General features: G+C 41.4%; 1 protein-coding gene across 1 annotated transcript in view; it reads right to left on the bottom strand.

Moving 5' to 3' along the window:
- The window catches only part of Tek (TEK receptor tyrosine kinase), a 126,721-nt gene that overhangs the window by 78,554 nt on the left and 26,566 nt on the right, over positions 1 to 21,601 (bottom strand). The window contains exon 2 of the mRNA NM_001105737.1: positions 7,655 to 7,966. Coding sequence (NP_001099207.1) covers positions 7,655 to 7,966 — 312 coding nt within the window. The remainder of the gene's footprint in view (positions 1 to 7,654; positions 7,967 to 21,601) is intronic.

The following is a 21,601-nucleotide window of genomic DNA, read 5'->3' as shown; positions in this document are numbered from 1 at the left end:
TCTCATCTATAATTTGGAAATGAAATCCACCATGAAGACGGTTATGAATGTGAAACCGTAGAAGCTAAGCCTCAAGGCGCTCATGATATCCTTGCCAAATATCAATAAATGACATCACCGGGATGATGAGTCTACAATGTAGGTATGAGTGGCAGGAGCTAAAATGGACCACCATGCAGAGAAGGAGAGCAGGGACAGGGGACTTAGGTATAGCTTTAGAGCATTCCTTCTTATCTCGACCATTTGGCCACCCCAACGCACCAAGTTCTTCCTGACTCTGAGAGACTCCTGTGAGAACATTTCTGATCATTTCATCTTTGTGATTTTCTCTGCAGTTTGTTTATGTTTTCTCTCCCTTTGTGTGGAGATTGTTTGGTTGAGCGTGGGACTTCTCACTAAGCATTGTATTCAGAAAGGAACTCAGAATCCTCGTAGGCTCAATTCCAATGTAGCTTTTTCCCCACCACTCTGTGGCTCTTTATTATTTCAGACTTGGTCTCTTAGCTCCCTGTTTTCTTAGGGACACCTTCACAGTGAATGTCTGCAAGCCGATGGTTCTTTGCCAAGTACCAGCAAAGGAGTCAAATTGTGTGCTAAGCGTCGTGCTTCCTACGGTATGGAAGCTTGTCATATATTCAGTGTGCGTTTATCAAAACCATATGACCTGCCCGGATCCCAAGAACAAGCACCATTTAACAGTGCCGTGGGCCAAACACTGATCTAAACACATCATAAGAATTTGCTTTTCATACTATCCCTGTGACATAAGCACTGCCATTATCCCCATTTCACAAATGAGACTGACGTTCAGAGAGTTTAAGTAACCTGGCTCATGGTCGCACAGCAATTCCAGGAAAGCCAGTTTTCCCCCCTCTGGTTTTGTTTTGCTTGTTTGTTTGCTTGCTTGCTTTAATGAGGGAGCTGTGGTGGTTTGAAGGCCTCACATAGACTCATGTGTTTGAATGCTTGACCTACAGGGAGTAGAATTATTAGAATGTGTGGCCTTTTTGGAGAAAGTATGTCACTAGGCAGGGGGAGGAGGGTTGGTCTTAGTAACACTCAATAAACATTTGGAAAAGACTAATCTCCAGATGAGAAATTAGTAAAGTTGCCAGACAAATGTTTTCTAGAAACTATCTCCAATAGATGCCATATTCAAAATAATGATAGGAAAACATGAATATGGGCTGAGGCTGGGGGTTCCTCAGTAGAGGGCTTCCCTAGCATTCACAAAGCTCCGGGTTCAGGCCCCGGCACTGCATAAAACAAACACGGTACTGTACTCTTAGAATTCCCATATGTGGGAAGTGGAGTCGAAGTTCAAAGGTCATCCTTAGATACATACTAACCTTGAGGCCAGTAAAGTCAGTACTCAAAAATGAAACTAGGAAAAGAAACTTCCCTTTCCCCTCCTGGTTCATTCTGAAATAGATCTTTAGATCTAAAACCGCTATAAATTTTATCTGTAACTCACTACCCAAAAATGAAATCTCTATTGATCTCAGTGAGATCCCAAAGTGCCGTTGTTGATTGTTTTGAATGATGATTTCATCGATTAAAAAACACAAACAAACAAGACCATTTGGATTGTTGGGGTGTGTGAGTAAATGGAAGCGGTGTTTGGCACATGTCAAATGGATTTTCCACTCCCTCCCCAGTTATGTGAGTCAGCAGCTAGGCGGAATGAATATATCCCTATCATTCCGTGTTCCTGGACTGGCATGTGAGTTCCTATGTAGGTGTGCACGTATGTGTAGATGTGTGTTCTCGTATGCACTCACATGTATGGGCTCGTGTGAAGGCCAGAAGACAACTACTGGAACTCTTCCTGTTCAGAAGAGAGCTGACTGACTTTTTTTCGTTGAGATAGGGGATCTCGTTCACCTAGAACTTGAGCATTAGCCTAGGCTGACTAGTCAGCTTTCCTCAAGTTTTTACACCCACCCCACCTCCAGCTTTGAGATTGCAAGCATGACTTTTTTTTTACAAGAATTCTAGGATCAAACTCAAGTCCTTGCCATCACAGGCAAGTACGTTGATGGTTGAGCCATCATCTTAGCCCTCCCCAGATATTTTACTGTGGAACATAGTGGTAGGAGCATAAAGAGATAGCTTAGAACGTCTTCCTGATACCACAATCCAAGCTTAGAACGTCTTCCTGATACCATAATCCATGTTCCTTTCTCTATGACACATTTTCCCCCACTTAGGAAAGGCAGAGCAGTCACCAGTCTAGGATGTTCTTACTGTCCAAATGTAGGGGGAAATGTGTCACCTCTTCGTCTATTTTGTATGTGCCTCCACAATTAGGACACACGCCAAAATCCTGAGTAGGAAAACTAATTCCTGGGTGTGGTGGTTCTTGTATTTGGGAGGGTGAAGAAGGAAGATTGCCAAGAATTTGTAGCCAGCCAGGACTACATAGATATTGTCTCAAAACAAACTGTTGCAGAATATTTAGCCACAATGTGAACTCCAAGATTGTGTTTTTTACTAGAGAAAGCTGTTTTTAGTTGTGATGCGTCTCAGCCTTGGCACACACCTTTAATCCCTCTGGCCTGAATACAGGCACGCCCTTAGTGCATACTTTTAATCTGAAACAATGGAGGTAAAGTTAGTTTGTAGAAAGAAGCACCCAGATTTGAAAGATGTCTAGTTGAGTGACAGACTAAGTGACAAATCAGAGAAAGATTTGACAGAATAGGATATGCCCAACTCTCTTGAGAAGAGAAGACAGGGAAGCTATTGGAGGGAGCAATGCAAAGAGCTGGGAGAGGAGGGAAGAGGCAGTTTTACGGGGACCATTGTTCAGAGACAGGTTGAATAGAGAGAACAAGCTAGACACTGGTGAAGACAGGAGAAGCCAAAGAACGAGATGGGGCCAGAAAATCAGAACAGACTGCTAGAGTTAGTTTGAGGCCAACTAGAGCAATTCAGGAGTGGTTCAGGGAAAGAAGCCAGATTGAATCAGTCAGCCTGGGGAGGCGTTTGAGTCAGAATAGCTGAGTTGAACCAGCCAGCAAAAGCTCAGAAAGAACTAGAAACGGTGAGCTTGTTCAGCAGTAAGTCTCAGAGGCTGAAAGCATTCTAGGCCAAGATTAGAGTGTATGGCAGACAGAAGTTTCTAAACCTCAGTTAACAGATGGAGGGAGTAAGCCTCGGAGATGACAATCACCCAGGCAAATTAAAACTACTTTTATAACAAATGAAACACCAAAATAACCAACCAACAACAACAACCCCACTGAATTACTTCTCTCTCATGTGCTGTAATAGCAGTTGAAACGTGACTGTGAACCAGACCGTGCTAGTCACTTCGAAGCACCTTATTTGATTCTCAGAAGCACCTGGAAACCATCTCTAACCTCCTTGATGTTCAAGTAAAGAACACCGATGGTTTCAGTTGAAGAATCTAGCCTTAGACCAGGCGGCTGTCTTCCACTCTCACCTCTCCACTCTTCTGCTCTGGTTCCTGTTAGGGCTTTCTGTAGAAACCTCGTACTTTTACAGCCAGTGCTCAGAACTGAAGAGAGAGCTGTTAGCACTGAGACTGCTGTACAAAGGCCTATGCAAAGGCCATGACCACAGTTTCTGAACTGGGGATCATGAAATCCCATTTCTACTGTTTATAAGCAGCTTGCGTTGAATTAAGTTACTTTATACAAGTGTTATATAAATAAATCAGCATGCTCCTGGAATCGAGCTTCATATATACATAAAGACAGACAGACAGACGTGTACATATGGACATAATCTTATTTAAAATTTGATATAACTTATGTAAGTGTTGTTATACCCATTTCACAGATAGGGAGAAATGAGAGCAACAGAAGTTAACTAACCTGTTTCAAACTGTACAGCTGAATGATGAAAAATTCAAATTTGGAGGATATAAATGTAAAAGCCACCCCATCTTACTGTTGCTCACAATCCAAACCTGCCTTGTCTCATTTAACTGAACTTAAAATATCTGTACCTCTGAGAGGTCATGGTCTGGACAGCTCATTAGTGATAGTTTGTAACTCCCAAAACTCAGTTCAAAATGCTCTACATATTTCCATTCATATTTCATCAAGAGTGACCTCAAGGCAGCCCTAAGCGGAATGGTTGACACTTTATACTCTAAGCAAATGGGGCACAAACCTCAGATTATCACCACTACGAATGTGGAAATCCAGCAAACGGCACGGGCTTTACGCAAATCAAACCCAAGTGACACGTAAAAAATAACAGAGCTGCCCATCAGCCATGATAGCTTTGGCACACCTCATATCCCTTTGTTCAACCTCTGCTCCCCCTGTGGAGAGCTGCAATCCTGGGAATGTCTGCCCTGTGCTTTTCCCACGTGCCCTGATGTCATTTAAAGGTGAACAGTATAGTTTTGCTTTTAAAGAAAAAAAAACTCCTTTGTTTGTGAGGAATAGAGATTTTATCACTTTTGAACTTAAATTGAGCTTGCTACCTCCAAATATTTTACTTACTGAACTTAGAAAATCCAAAGAAATTATTTCAGGTGGTCGTTGGGGACAGGCTGACTAAACTCACACTACTCAAGGTACAGTCTGTGGCAGAGTGGGCCCTTGTCTCTGGGCCCTTTGATTCCAACACAGGAGTCTCGGGGTTTGCTCAGCAAACTTCTGAGTCAACGTCTCCATTTAGAAAGAGTCACAGGTGACCTGTATACACCTCAAGGATCTAAAAGGCCCTGCGAAAGCCAGTGAGATGGTTCAGCAGGTAAAGGACTGGATGCCAAGTTTGGCCACCTGAGTTTGATCCCTGTGCAGAGTTGTCCTCTGACCTCTACACCCCTGCTGTATGGACACACACACACACACACAGAGAGACAAACACAGACACACACACACACACAGACACACACACACAGACACACACACACACACAGACACACACACACAGACACACACACACACAGACAAACACAGAGACACACACAGACACACACACAGACACACACACAGACACACACACACACTCAGACACACACACACACACACACACACACACATACACACACCAATCAAAACTAAAAGAAATAAAAGTCCTACAGATTCTTAAGTCGAAATGTGCAGAGGTACTCAACTTAACCTACATCAGCTTTATCATTTAAAATGAATCCCAGAGAGGTATGGAATATGGATTTGTGGTTAAGAACACTGGTTCTAGCAGAGGACCAGGGTTCAGTTCCCTGCATTTACATGGTGGCTCACAACTGTCTGTAACTCTAGTCCCAGGGAATCCAACACCCTCTTCTAGTTTCTGCAGGAAGCAGGCACACATAGGGTGCACACTCATACATATAGAAAAACACAGTTGCACATAAAAAACTTTAAAAGAAAAAGATGAAACCCTTCAAAGTACTAACACTCTCGTTATTTCACGAAGTGACAACCCTAAGTCTTGTGCTTAGGCAACAAAAACTTTTCAAGGATGTCTTTATTTGAGGCACCAGCCATTCCAAGGAGGTAGCTGATGGGTGAGGGATCAGATCACTCCTTTGAGATCAAGGCAAGGTCATCACAGCATGAAATCTGTGCCTTCCTCACAGTAGATAGCATCAAACCCATCAGACATCTATCTACCTACCAATCCATGTCCAGGAGCCTCAGTGCACATAACTGAATAATGTTTGCACACCATATACCCCGTGTCATCACACTGCAACGTCAACATTGGCAGAATGGCTCCATCCATCCAATACACTCCACGGAGCAAGGTACAGATGGAGCAAGGTACAGATTCTCTCTCTCTCTCTCTCTCTCTCTCTCTCTCTCTCTCTCTCTCTCTCCTCTCTCTCCCTCCCTCCCTTCCTCCCTCCCTCCGTCCCTCTCTCTCTCCCTCTCGCTCTCGCTCAGAGGCTCTCAAAATTCTCCTTCAGTATTCTAATATTTTTTTTGAATGGAGCCTGAGTGCTCAACCACTAAAAGTGAAGCATGGTCCCCTTCCCAGAATGGTAGCTTACAGAGAGGATCATGGCTTCTCATTCTTCGCTAAAATCCTGCTCTTTGCCACATGAGTTTGTAGGACCCCTCGCTCAGACTATAAGCTCAGCTATTTGACTTCTCCAGGGCGATAAAATGAGGCGTAAGCAACAGCATGAAGGTCCTAGTTTGAGAAGTCCTAAGTTTACATTTGTCCTCCTTCATCTCTGTGAGAACATACCTGGGCTAGCCTGCTGCAGACCTCAGACACACTGAACCTGGCCAGGTTTCTCCAGCCCAGGTCCGCAAATGGCCTATAGCTAATCAGCACCACATAGATTTAAGCCCGATTTTTTTTTTTATTAACTTGAGTATTTCTTATTTACATTTCGAGTGTTATTCCCTTTCCCGGTTTCCAGGCCAACATCCCCCTAATCCCTCCCCCTCCCCTTCTCTATGGGTGTTCCTCTCCCCATCCTCCCCCCATTACCGCCCTCCCCCCCAACAATCACGTTCACTGGGGGTTCAGTCTTAGCAGGACCAAGGTAAGCCCGATTTTTTTAAAGCTATAAATGCTTATAGCTGTGTGCCTATTTGTGGTTATGTTACATATTATTTTGTTCAAATATTTAATTAAATAAATCATTAATAATGGCTATATTATATAATTTGTTTATCTAAGTATATTGCATTAACTATAAATTATATCAAGTAAATAATAATGAATGAATAATTGCTTAAAATAAAAACATCATTGATACAAAAAACAATTTAATTGGGTAACAGGTAGATATTTCCCACTGAATTTGTCTATTTTTAATTAATTTATTAATTTTAGGCAGTTTTTAGCTTATTTATGTGTATGAGTGTTTTGCCTGCATGTATGTCTGTATATCTGTTGCCTGTTGCCCTCGGAGGTCATAAAAGCACTTTGGATGGTTTCGATCCATCATGCATGTGGGTGTTAGGGATCAAATCCAGGTCCTCTGAGAGAGCAACAACTTCTCTTAATCTCTGAGCTATCTCTCCAGCTGTGAGTGTGTGTGTGTGTGTGTGTGTGTGTGTGTGTGTGTGTGTGTGTGTGTGTGTGTACAAATGCATGCAGGTGTACTCAAAGGCCAGAAGAGAGTGTATGATATTCTAGCACTGGAGTCCCTGGCACTGTGAGCCTCCTGGTGTGGGTCCTGGGGACCACGCTCAACTCTTCTACAAGAAAAGTGAGTGCTCCAGACTGCTGAGCCAGCTTTCCCACTACCTTTTTGAAAAATTTTAGACCAGATTTTTCTTTAAAACATTAACTACCTTTAGGAACAATTATAAACAGACCAAAAAAATCAAATAAAGAAAATACATGACCAATATTAAAATAGGCAATATTTTGACAAAGATATTTTCATGTTATATACATGTAGCATAATTATGTAGGCATAACATTATGAGATAATTTGAATGTACAACATATTTCACTTTATATTATGAAATAGATGTGATGAATAATAAGGGTTTGGCCCGACTGGTTCCAGTCTAGGGAGAGGGTTAGACTGGGATGTATCTTTCATCTCTAAGGTTCTGAGAAGCAGAGATAAGCCATGCTGAAGAAGACAGTGTCTTCAATTTCTACACTCAGGCAGTTTGTGCAACCTCAAAGACAACGGATGTCAAAATGTGTGTGTGCCCGGGTGAATCTGACTAGTCCAGCATTTAGGGCATGTTACCTTGTTGACGCATCTTCATGGTTCGTATCCTTATAGCCTGTCCTCGAACTCGACCTTCACAGAAATAAGCACCATTAATCTTACTGGCCTTTTCTCTCTTCCAAACAACCTTTTTCGCCCATTCTCTGGTCACATCTTGAGTAACTTCCAGTGGATCTTGGTGCTGGTTCATTAAGGCTTCAAAGTCCCTTCCTATGGTGATGGGCTCGTGGGGGTGCCACCCAGAAGCAATGCAGGTGAGGGATGTTTCGGCATCAGACACAAGAGGTAGGGAATTGATCAAGATCAGGTCCATGGCTCCTTCTACTAGTCCTAAAAAGAAAGACAGAGCATGATGCATGACAGTCATTAACATGATTCCACAGGTAAAACTCCTCTTGCCTAGAGCCTCATTTAAAAATAGTCATACGGGCTGAAGAAATGGCTCAGTGGTTAAGAGCACTGGCTGCTCTTCCAGAGGTCCTAAGTTCAATCCAGCAACCATATGGTGGCTCACAACCATCTATAATGGGATCTGATGCGCTCTTCTGTGTGTCTGAAGACAGCAACAGTGTACTCACATAAAATAAATAAAAATCTTTTTTAAAAAAATAGTCATATGATCTCCTAGGGTCTGCAAGGAATCTGTCTTGTGGGTGGGCACCAAATTCTGACACTGTTACTGATGCCATGTTGTGCTCGCAAACAGGAGCCTAGCATGGCTGTCCTCTGAGAGGTTCTACCAGCAGCTGACTGAGACAGATGCAGATTCTCACAGCCAAGCATTGGAGTGAGGTCAGGGACCTCTGTAGAAGAGTTAAGGGAAGAATTGAAGGAACTGAAGGGGTTGGCAACCCCACAGGAAGAACAACAAAATCAACTAACCCAGACCCCTACTCCTGGGACCTCTTAGAAACTAAGCCACCAACCAAAGAGCATACATGAGCCGGTCCAAGCCCCCCACGCACACACACCACACACACGTAGCCAAGGACTGCCTTGTCTGGCGTCAGTGGGGGAGGAACCTAATCCTGTAGAGACTTGATGGCCACCAACCCAGGAGGAGGGATGGGGGGAAGAACGCTGGGAGGGGGAACTTGTAGGGGGCAATGTTAAGAATGTAAATAAGTAAAATAATTAATTAATTAAAAAAGTCATATGAACAATCAATTTAAAATGTTCTGATCATGTGCCTGTATTCCACTGGACAAAATCAAAACTCATTACCAAGAAATCAAGTCCTTTCATCTGCTAGGCCTCATTACATCTTCTTCACCACTGCATATCTGATCTGCAATAGACTTGAACAATATTTGTGTGTGTACAAGTATATAGGTATGTATATGCCCACACACCTCCCTCTGTATTGATTGAAACATAGTTAGGTACTTGTTAAATGCTTGCTCTATTGCAATAAGTAATGAAGAGAGTATAAAGTATTAATAAATTATCATTTTTAATTAGTGAACTGATTTTACTAATTAACACTCTAAAGGTATATATCAACTAAACACTCTAAAGGTATATATCAACTACATCTACTTATGCTAACTTTATAGACCTTCATTTTCAAAATATTATTAAAGAAACCTCAGAAGGGGGGCACCAAAATGTGTCAGTCTCACAATAATGGGTGACAAAAGAGACTTGGAGTAGTTTAGACCAAGAACAAGGCATCTCTACCTCTCTTCCTACGTTTACTGTTTGTGTCAAACTTGGTCTGGGGTCTGTCCGTGTTACCTCTCTGATGTACACATCTGATTTGTGTTTGTCCTAGCTGCCTGTTCCCTGTTGTAATGAAGGGCTCTGCTCAGTATTTATTGAGCAGCACAGAAAACATGGTAGGGGAAGGATACTTTTAGACAGTGCATTTTAAGAGTTTTATAAGGGGAGATGGTACTTTAGAAACCCAGAATAGCACCTAAAACCATATGCAGATGTAATCAACCTACATCCATGTTGCTTCGAACTGTTAAAGGATGTCTGTTGTTTAAGGTTATTCTCAACCTGATGGCTGCTTTCAGCAAATGATTATCACAGTATACACACATATGCAGATTATTTTTGGTCAGGGATATGGGAGACTACATAGTTAAGATTACAGTTATGCATTCCCTTAGGGTGCAAAAACTGGTTGCATGGGAAATCCAAGGCGGGGTTCATTTACATTGTTTTCTTACAGGTAGGTTAAACCAGTTAGAAAGTACAGTGCATAGTAGGACAGCAGATAGAATATGTAGTCTTAAGTAACCTCAAAGTATATTATAAACTTAGTTGCAAAGTCTGGCAAAAGTTCAGTCTCTTCAAAAGCAGGAGATATTTTCAGAAAAATATTACTATGGCTCCACATTAAATTCTTAAAGAGATTAGAGAGACGATGACTAAGGGAATTCTTCATTTCCCTCCGGGCCTCATTTACCTCATCTTTACAATGATGCTGGCAAGACCTATGCTTCATAAAGACTAAATGCCATAAAATACTTTCAGGCGATGTCAGACACACACACACACACACACACACACACACACACACACACACACACACACACACACACGCATACACACCCCCCTAGCACCCGATGACCATATTCCATTTCCCTTGAGTCTATTTCCTGAATGCCTAACACCAAACCTCACCCCCACTGCCTGACCTTTAACATTTATTCAAGACATTTTAAAAACTAAAAACCTGGGCTAGGGGGATAACTCAGTGGTGGAGTGCTTGCCTGGCTTACCTGAGGCCCTGGGTTCAATCCCAAGCATGAGGCAGGGGTAGACAGGTAGCTAGATGGACTGACAGACTTGGAAAAAGATAACATCTTTGTTGTTGATGATGATGTTGTTTTGCTTTCTCTGTTTCTCTCTACCCAATCATATGCCCCTCTACCTACCTCCTCCTCTCCCACTCCCTCATCCAGTTTCTCTCACCTTTTCATACTTAGATTACAAGGGGACAGAAACAAATGTCATTGTTTTTACAGAAAGGTGGCCATGGATCGGAGGCAGACTGGAGTTTATTTACCAGATCTTGCTTGAGCACTGAACATGGGTCATACAGTTTGTTTTCCGGGTCAGTTGTCAGTGTTTGCTGTGTGCAGTGGTGTTCTGAGGATGTCCTTACTAAGATATTCTTTATCTGATTAATTAAAAGAATTTCAAGGTCAACTCAACATAAGTAGGAATTTAGTTAGTTACATTTCATGCATGAGGATGGGAGGGCATGGACCTAGCATAGATTTCCAAGCTTAATCTTAAAGCATCCCTCTTACTTCTAACCTCATCCGTAAGATCTCTGGAAAATGTGAAGTTGGAGATCATGTTTTAGCTTCATTTTGTTGCTATGCTATAACACACAAGAACAACTTCAAATGAAGAGTTTACACTTCCAGGTCAAGGTTGATCACTAAGGGAAGTAAGGGCAGAAACTTAGCAAGAACCCTAAGCAGATCCTGTGGAGGAAGGCTGCTGCTTAGCTTGCTCTCTGGCTCCCTCCCTGCTCATGCTTAGCTAGCATTCTTATATAGCTAGGACCTTCTGCCTCAAGACTTCCATCAAGTAATAACCAAGACAACCCTCCACAGGCATAGCCGTGGGTCAGGCAATTCTTCAATGGAACCTTCTCTTCTCAGATGGCTCTAGACTGCATCCAGTTGACAGTCAATGCCAACCCAGACAGATCATAAAATTGTTGCAGATAGAATGAGCCAGAAAAATCTCAAAGTGAAATCACAGCCTCCAAAAATAGCTTCAGCTCACACCTCCTCCTCCATACACAAAAGCAGCCAAGCCCCTGACTGGGCACCACCTCACCTCCTGCTGTCCTCATTCTAGGCATGGCCCACACAGGTCTTCCTCAGGAAGGAAACACTCTCATTCCTCCAACTGCACTTCCATCCAGTCCCATTTCTAAGCCCAGTCAACTGACTGGCCAAACTCTCATGCTCTCAATGGCACTGAACACAGCTCATTTACAACTTTAGGAAATAACAGACAGACAACACAGTTGGCTTGAAAAGGTCTGAATCAGGTCTTTATGATCTTGTCCCTTTCAGCTAATTCTCCTTACTTTCAATGCTGAAAAATGAAACTGTGTACTTGGGAGTCTGAACTTGGTTCGATGTTGCCACTTTTTTCAATAATACCAATTTTATCAGCCTTCTTCTGTCTGTGAGCTCTGCTGTCATCACTAACAGGAACCATTTACAATAGAGACAGACCATTTATGCTGGAGCTGGGATTACATATATGGGCTCTTGGAAACAAATTATATATATATATACACACACACATATATATACATATATAGATATTTATTTAAAACCATCTGTTGAGTTTTCTCAAAGTAAGATCTATGTCTGTGTATGTCTAAATATATTTTAGAAGGTGATACATGAATGTAAGTTCAGGGTTGACCTAGCAGGGGAATGCTGAGTGGTCAGGAGGAACTGCTGATAAGAAATCTTTCACCATCTACTTAGATGTGCAAAATTACACACATAAAAAGTAAATGTAAAAAGAGTAAATGTCATTGCACTCCCCTTGAAGGTCAAGAGCCAAAATCAGCTCTTCTGGAAGAGGGCAACACTGCTGTCACCGCCATGTCTTTAGTAAGCCTTGAGAAGCTGCAGCAAATTTTTCTGGCATTTAACCTTCACACTGACAAGTGCCTTTTGCTTTCACTTCCATTATAGGGATGGAGAATGAACACATTTCTGTGAAATGTTGGAGAAAACAGGCACTGGTATCACCAAGAGGACCATGAGGCAGAATGTGTGAACCCTAGTGTGGCATCCACCACTGGTACAAGAGCCCAGCAGGTTACAAAGGATAGAAAATGCAGCCAGGTTTTGGCCAGCAGTCTGGAAATGAGCTCGGTGAAGATCTGTTGTAACTGAGGAGAATGACAGCTGACAGAGTAATAATCCACCACTTCTGGGTCTTCACATCCAAGGCTAGCACACAAAGACAACTGGCTGCAGAAGCCATAGCATGTGTGAGTCCAAGAAGAAATGAATCTGCAATGACATTTTTTATTGGATATTTTACATTTCAAATGTTATCCCCTTCCTGATTTCCCCTCTGGAATTCCCCTATCCCTTCCCCCCTCCCTCTGCCTCTAAGAGAGTGTTCCCCCACTCACCCACCCACTCCCTCCCATCTCCCTGCCCTGGCATTCCCCTACACCATTTTTGTTGTTAGTAGTTTACATACCAAAGGGGAAAGGGCTATAGAAAAATGTGTCTCTTGTCATTTATCCCTATACCTACTTACTTTCTTGACTCACATTTCAATGACATATTTTTCTTTTTCAGTCTTTGCATTGATTACATAGAACATGACAGCACACAGCAATGCTGGAGGCAGGGAAAACTTACAATCAAATTTAATAAAGAGAAAGAGGATAGTATGGACTTCAGAGTGTAGAGCAGAGGCCCTCCCCATTGGGCATGACTGTTGCCTGTAGCTTCTTTAAAGTCTTTGGGGTTTTTTATTATTATATCATGTGTGTGTGTGTGTGTGTGTGTGTGTGTGTGTGTGTGTGTGTGTTGGCACGTGTGACATGTTGCATATGTAGAGGTCAGAGGACGACTTGTAGAAGTTGATTCTCTTCTCCCATGTCGGTCCCAGGATCAAAGTCGTGTCATCAGGCTTGGCAGCAAGAGTCTTCACTCACTGAGACATCTTGCAGGCCTGTCAAAGAAGCCTTCTACCGACACCAGCTGGTGAAACACACAGTACATGTTGCAAAGAATATTTTCCTGAGAGTAGTGGTCCAAAGGAAGATCTTTCAGGGATGAGGAGATGGCAGAGTGGGTACGAGCCAGCAGGAGGACCTGAGGCATTGAGTTAGAAACCCCAACACCCATGTAAAAAGCCATGACCCTGTGTGCAATTAATTTTAGCAGTGGGGGCACAGATGCATGTGTACAGGTGTGTGTGCATGTAAATGTACATGAGTGTCAGGAATATAGGTTAACCTCAGGTGCTGTTCCTCCAGAGCCACATCCTTTGTGTTTGAACCAGAATCTCTCAACGATATCTGTGTAGTTGAATTAGATTAGGTTCACTATCCAAGCAAGCCCTTGGGATCTATCTGCCTGTCTCCACCTCTCCAGCTCTGGGATCACAGGAATGTAGCAGCACTCCTGACTTTTACAAGGGTACTGAGAATTGAACTCAGGTCTCCATGGTTACATGGCAAGCACTTAACCAACTGAGCTTTCTCTCCAACTACTCTTTTTGTTTTTAATCATGCTGGGGCTTGAACTCAGGACCTTTGGAATGCTAGACAAGCTCTCTATTGAGCTATATCCTCAGCCCTTAGCGTTTGTTTTCACACTTAGATTTTCTTCTCCTTGATATCGCTTTGCCTCATAATTAACAGCACTACAGAAATGAAAATCTTTTTCAATCTTTCTTTAGTCACAGGATGACTTTGGACCTGAATCAACACCTGTATAATCAAGTTAAATTGAACTCAAACTTAGAGGAAGGATCATGCTTTTAAACTTGATTTCAAGGAATCATTATTTTTCATTTTCTTAAAAGATGCTCTTGAGGTTTCTGAGAATAAAAGTGAGTAAAGTGACAGAATGAGTTCCAACCAGCCTCCTTCCCATATGCACAGTCACAGTATTCCCGAGCTGCTCAAGTCTTCAATGTGTTTTGACACTCAGACCTTACACTTGGTTTTTATTTGACAAGAAGAATGATATTGCTTTATTAAACATATTCAAAAGTCATCGACTTTAACTCCTTTTCAAGCAGATGAGTGAAAGCTTCAGTCATGAATGTCAATGAGAATTTATTCCACTATAAAACAGCAATAGCATAATCCATAGAGAACACTCCATAGAACAAACTCCATAGAACACACTCCATAGAACACACTCCATAGAACACACTCCATAGAACACACTCCATAGAACATACTCCATAGAACACACTCCATAGAACATACTCCATAGAACACACTCCATAGAACACACTCCATAGAACACACTCCATAGAACACACTCCATAGAACACACTCCATAGAACACACTCCATAGAACACACTCCATAGAACATACTCCATAGAACACACTCCATAGAACATACTCCATAGAACAAACTCCATAGAACACACTCCATAGAACACACTCCATAGAACACACTCCATAGAACACACTCCATAGAACACACTCCATAGAACACACTCCATAGAACACACTCCATAGAACATACTCCATAGAACATACTCCATAGAACACACTCCATAGAACACACTCCATAGAACACACTCCATAGAACATACTCCATAGAACATACTCCATAGAACACACTCCATAGAACACACTCCATAGATCATACTCCATAGAACACACTCCATAGAACATACTCCATAGAACATACTCCATAGAACACACTCCATAGAACACACTCCATAGAACACACTCCATAGAACACACTCCATAGAACATACTCCATAGAACATACTCCATAGAACACACTCCATAGAACACACTCCATAGATCATACTCCATAGAACACACTCCATAGAACATACTCCATAGAACATACTCCATAGAACATACTCCATAGAACATACTCCATAGAACATACTCCATAGAACACACTCCATAGAACACACTCCACAGAACATACTCCACAGAACACACTCCATAGAACATAGAACACAGAACAGTTGGGCAATTGTTTGAAGAAATTATAAGAGGAAAATTATCCATAAAAAATGTATGTACATTAAATAAACACTATTTATTAATGGTAGGCCTTGGAGATTACAACTTTCCCGTGGTTTACAAACAAAGATGAAAGAGATATGGAAAATTAATCACACTGGTGAATATAACATTAGTACCATGATAGGGAACTGCACAACTTTACAGGATGGTTTAATAGTGAACTTAATAAGACCTGACTGGCATGGAAAGGGAGAGTTTGTAGATATTTAGCATAAAATAGCTATGGGCTCAGTAAGATGGCAGAAAACCTAGTTACTGTGAGACCTTGGTGACCTGTGTTAGATCCCTGGGATCCATGTAAAGGTAGAGAGAACTAACTCCAAAAATTTGTCCTCAAACTTGTAGCCACATCCTGTGGAACATGCACACACACTACCAATATAAATAAGTACATTTCTAGAATAAAGCAAAAGAGGATTCCAGTTATGAGGCTATGCAAGACATAAAAAGACATAATGATCTTTCCAAAAGGATAACTACTGGTCAGGATTTTTTAAAAAGTGATTAGTTAAAAGGGCTGCCTTCTGAAATCTTAAGTTTGTCCTAAAGTTAACATTAAATTGTACTCATTGCATCCTAAAACCTATGGTAAGCTACATGTAGAATGTTTGTCTTCTAGTCTCCACAGAAGGAATCCAGTTCCCCAACCCGATTTTCCACAGCACCACTCCTTTCCTTTTTGTTCTCTGTGATCCTTTGATGTATACAGCAAGTGTTTGAGCAACGGTTTCATCCTCACAGTTCCTTCTAAGTTGTTAGACATCTTAACAGGATGATCCCAAAGTGCACAAGACTGGAAGTAACAAAGGAAATTACTAATGTATAACTAGGAGTTGAGAATTGGGCAAGTGCACTCTGGAAGTGACTGGCCTGTGTCCCTAGAACAAACTATTTTTATGCTGTAGCAGTGCCAAGCCAGTTTCTTCCAGGAGCACAGTCCCACTTCCTATCCCTGCTTTCCAGCCAAATGAGGTCCTTATCTGTCTGATGGAGAGAAAGACATTTTCTCCCTGTCTTCAAATGCCAGAAATTTCCATACAGAATAAATAAATAAATAATACGGGCTAGTTATAATTAACATAGGACAAGCTTGAGCATCCATACAGATATTTGTTGTTGACATTTGGCACATTTGACAAGTTAGACATGTTGGACATTTGACATCCTGGGAGGTATCAGACTTGGAAGGAGTGTGGTACTATCAAGCTGAGAACTTTTAAAACCTGGAACCTTGGAGTTATCTGAGAGACGCTGCACATTTTACAAGAAAAAGGAGAGTGATCTGTAGTAGCACAAAGTAACACTAAAGCCAGTGCTCAGCTCTTACTTTTTTTCTGCTTGCTCCAGGGCAATAACATAAGTGACCAAATCTGTATTGAGGGTTGGGGGATTTAGAGCAGTAACAAATCTGTCAGCATAGCACCAAGAGAAATTAGGACAATAGAGAAAAAAACATTGAAGAGCAGCAATCAAAAAGTAGGAAAAAATATAAAGCAAAGAGAATAAAGATACCCAGGAATGAGATAGCCAAGTCTGACAATAATGACCTTCCTTACCCATCTTTACTCAAAGACGTGTTTATGGTGAAGATGAGCTGCCCTCTCCCTAGCCTCTTGTGTTGAATATTTAGAGCTCCATTCACCATGCTGTTTGGGGGAGGTTTTAGAGGAAGTAGAGACCTGCTGGAGGAAGTTGGTCACTGGGAGTATGCCTCTGAAGGTTGTACCTAGTCTCCAGCTCCTTCCTCTCTCTGCTTCCTGTGCTTAGGGTGTGAGTAACCTCTGCCACTGGCTCCTACCACATGATGTGCCACTTCTTCACTGGCACTGAATAAAGAAAGACGTGAGCCATAGACTGAGACCTCTAAAGTCATGAGTCAATTGAAATCATTCCTCCTCTAAGTAGTCTTCTCGTTGATTTTTGCAACAATGAGAATAAGACTAACATTGAGGCAAAGTCCCTCACTGAACCTTGTTTATTCGTTACCAGGAAATATGTGTTCTGTCATGATGTCTGGACTCAACAACTTTTACTTTCTGACCTTTTCTGCTACCTAAGTAGTCTTCCAAATTCCCTAATCTTCTATGCTGTCCCAAAAGGTGTAGATCATCATCCAGAAAAAGATACCTCTGTTCTCCATGACAACAACAACAGCTTTAGCTCTTCATCATCCTGTTCTTTAGTTCCTAATAAAGGGAACAATTTGATGGCTTGGCTTGCACACACACACACACACACACACACACACACACACACACACACACACACACAAACACACACACACACAGCATGTATGAAGATCTGGACTCCAGTCCAACACACACACACACACACACACACACACACACACACACACACACAGAGCGACTAAGAATCTCCCACTAAAAACTATTACAGGAGCAAACCAAGGAAATGAGTTTACTATGAAAGCAATTCAGAATCATGATGGTTGCTAAGCAAAAGGAAATTTAGGCCACCTGGCAGGGTTACTAGTATACTGTTCAGGAAAGAAAGCTAACATTTGTATTATATACTGGACAGAAAACACTCTGATATAAATCTTTATAAACACTATCTGTATGAAGTATGTTGAAGAAAAGGCATCTATAGTTCATTTTGTAGGTTAAAAATTTTAAATCCCAAGGCAAACATGGTAGTGTGCAGCCTATAATCTTAGCACTGAAGAAGACAGAGGTGAGGAATCATGAGTTTGCAGTCAATGTAGGCTACATAAAAAGGTTTTGTCTCAGGAAGAAAGAAAGAAAGAAAGAAAGAGAGAAAGAAAGAAAGAAAGAAAGAAAGAAAGGGAGAGAGAGAAAGAAAGAAAGAGAGAGAGAGAGAGAGAAAGAGAGAGAGAAAGACTGACTCACAGATGCTCAGTAAACCCAAGATAACATTGCAGAAATATGAAATTTGAATTCATATCTCATTGGTATTAAATCTATTATAATTCACCATACTCTATTGCAAATACCATGAAGATATATACTTCTAACAATTAATAAAATGCTTGTGACATAATTGATATAGCCACACATTAATAAATGAACAGGTTAACAGTGAGAATAGATGCTAAAGAAAAACTCACTCAATAAAGTGCCTGATAACTAACACATTCATGTTCACTGTAACCCCAAGGCAAGAGTGGTAAAGATAGGTCTTACCTTGGGTCTCAGTAGCCAGCTAGCCAAGTCTAATAGGTGATCCCCAGAGGGACAAGAGACCCTGTTTCCAAAAATAACAATGTGCACCGTGTCTGTGAAATGGCACTCAGGGCTGTCTTTGGCATCCACATGCACAGCCACAAACATGCATGTGCACCTACTAACACATCCACAGGCAAACACACACATATGTACACAAAAGTGAGACTATCATAAATATATTCAACAACTACTTCAGTACTGGGTTTTATGCTACATTTCATGGGTGAAGAGAAGAATAAAATATAGTCTCTGTCTTCAACAGACTTAAAGTCTGTTCACTTAAAGGCATGAAAATAATCAAAACCATGAAGGAAAATCCTGGCAGATTTGACTACGGAAAAACCCAAAAACCTCTCTGCAACTAGAGTACTATATAGCGAAGTTTTTCACATGGGGGCAAACATTGGTACACATAACACTTGACAATAGTGGCTTTAAAGTTTCTGTGAATAAGCTAGGCAGTGGTTACCTCTGGCTAACCAAACTGTCAGGCACAGGGATCAGAAGCGGGGAAGAAACAGTGTGGGCACTCATTGCCTGCATACTTAACACTCCATTTCCTCTATAATTTTAAAGAAAAAATTAAATAGGAAGAACACACAACTAACCAAATTAATGAAGGGTTCTAGTTTATTACTGACTTATCCACTTCCTTAGAGAGTAAATCAGTGGAGAAAAAAAACCCTATGTTTTGCCCACCTTCACCCCTCCAGTGCCCAAGCACTGTGTCTGCAGATTTAGGATATGTTTCATACGCTTGGGTTGAATTGGAAGAACTTCAGCAGCCACCAAACCTAATTGACTTTAAACCCAGTGAAGTTTTTTTTTCTTTAACTTATTTATTTATTCACTTTGCATCCCAATATTAGCCCCCTCCTCTTTCCCTCTTCACATAGCTCCTCCCCTCCACCACACTCTTCTCCCTCTCCTCTGAGAAGGGGAGGCCCACCCAAGGGAACTGTTTTGTGAGTTGCTCTTTGCCCCACACAAACACACACTCATGGGGTAATGAAGTGCTCAATCTCAGAGTTTTGTCATGTCATCCTCATTTGTAAAATGGGAAATAGCTTTTAAATCACGAAATTTTTTATTAAGGGACATTTTTATTAACACAGCAAAAATTATATATATATATATATATATACATACACACACATACACACACACACACACACACACACACACACATATATATATCCCCAAATGAAACCACAGTCTCTGTTGCCCCACACACCGAGATAAAAATAATTGCTTTTCTCAGAGTTCTTGAAGCTAAGGCACCTCAGAAAAGAGAACTAATAATGCTTTGTGTCCTGCTGGGTGCCTGTGCTCCCATATACTTCAAACACTATGAACAGGAAGCAGGCCAGGCTGGTGGAGCACTAAGGAGGATCATGTGTTTCTGTCTGAAGCCCTTTGATGCTTGCCCTCTTCTTGTAGGGTTGACCTTAATAGGAAGTTGATTCTCTGCTCACCAAAAAGCAGCCTGACACACACCTTGGCATGAGGACCCAAGACAGGATGAGAGGTTACTAAGGGATGTCTTTTTTTCCATAGCGTGTGTGTACACACATGCATGCATATATATACATAGACAAAGATTTATACTTACACATACACATATACATACATATACATATATCCTAGAGATCAACCTCAGGTAGTCAGACTTGATGGCAAATTCCTTTTACCTTTTACCTACTAAGTCTCATTGGGGCAAGAATTATAGATTGTATTGTTTCAAAAGTTCAAAAGTAATGGAGCAATCCCATAAGAAAAAGTTATATGCTACCAAGCACTGGATTCTCACAATGTTCTTATTACAAAGACATGCTTGACTAGCATTTTAACACTAAAGCAAGGGAGTGGAGGAATAATGTCAGCTTGATTTTACAGTCAGAGAATATTCCACAAAACTGTTGGCAGGCATCCCTTATTAACTATTCATTGGATTTTAGAAACAGAGAAAAATGGACTTGCAAGTCTCTTGATGACGCTGATTTCATTATGAGTTCTAATCAGATTCTCTAGCACGTATCCACTATTTCCACTTTTAAGTCAAATTATAGTATACCAGTTTATTCACTATTTCTGTGTGAGATGGGCTGTCGCCATATTGCCTGGGCTGGCCCTGAGCTCCTCTGCCTAAGCATTCCTCCCAGATCCTTCGAATGTCTTGAGCAGAGAGCTGTCTGAAGATCTCTAGAGAAAGCAGGAGAGAGAGGGAGAGAGAGAGAGAGAGAGAGAGAGAGAGAGAGAGAGAGAGAGAGAGAAATCTGGAAAGCTGTCTCAAGCAGAACAGAGGACATCAGCTTGTGACCCATGGTTTCTCTCAAACAACCCTTTCTCAGAAACTCTCTCCAAAGTGGGGCTGGTTCATGGCAGCTCTAGATCCGTGGATCATATCTGTGTCTTTCCAGTCTTGGCTACTGGACAGCACCAGCAAGACAGGAAGATGCAAGAGAGATTTTGCCAAGGCAGTTATTCTCTCAACCCCATTCTCTCTGAGCCATCTACAGTACACAAGCTTCTCTTGTCACTGCTCTCTCCAGGTTCCACAATTTCTCCCTTGTCCTTTTGGGTCTATCCTGATCATAAACAATACCTATGAACAAATAAAGCCGTGCTTTCAGTGGATTGACAGGGATACTGGCTTTCCATCTATTCCCCAGGCCTGTTCCTTAAATAGAAACTCCCTAGAGATTCAATTTAAGAAAACCAGTTTGCAAATCACTACTATCAAGTATTTGTTAGTTCTATTTTTCGATTATACATGTCTATTAAAATTATTTTAATAACACAATAGCTATGAATTAAGTACCTATCTCAGTCCAGATAAATTAAATATATTGTTAATTCTTGCTACCACAGCATGATTATCTCCATACCACAGACAAGGAAACTAGCTTAGACAAAGGAAGGAATGCTGATAGCTACATGAGACCTCAAATGTAAAGCATCCTAAAAGTCATAGCCCTTTTTCTTCTAACAATTACCCTCATACTTATTGTCTG

Source organism: Rattus norvegicus, chromosome 5, assembly GCF_036323735.1.
Source record: "Rattus norvegicus strain BN/NHsdMcwi chromosome 5, GRCr8, whole genome shotgun sequence".
NCBI classification, from domain to species: Eukaryota; Metazoa; Chordata; class Mammalia; order Rodentia; family Muridae; genus Rattus; species Rattus norvegicus.
The sequence above is the reverse complement of the archived record's forward strand: the minus strand, read 5'-3'. Positions and strand labels throughout refer to the sequence as shown.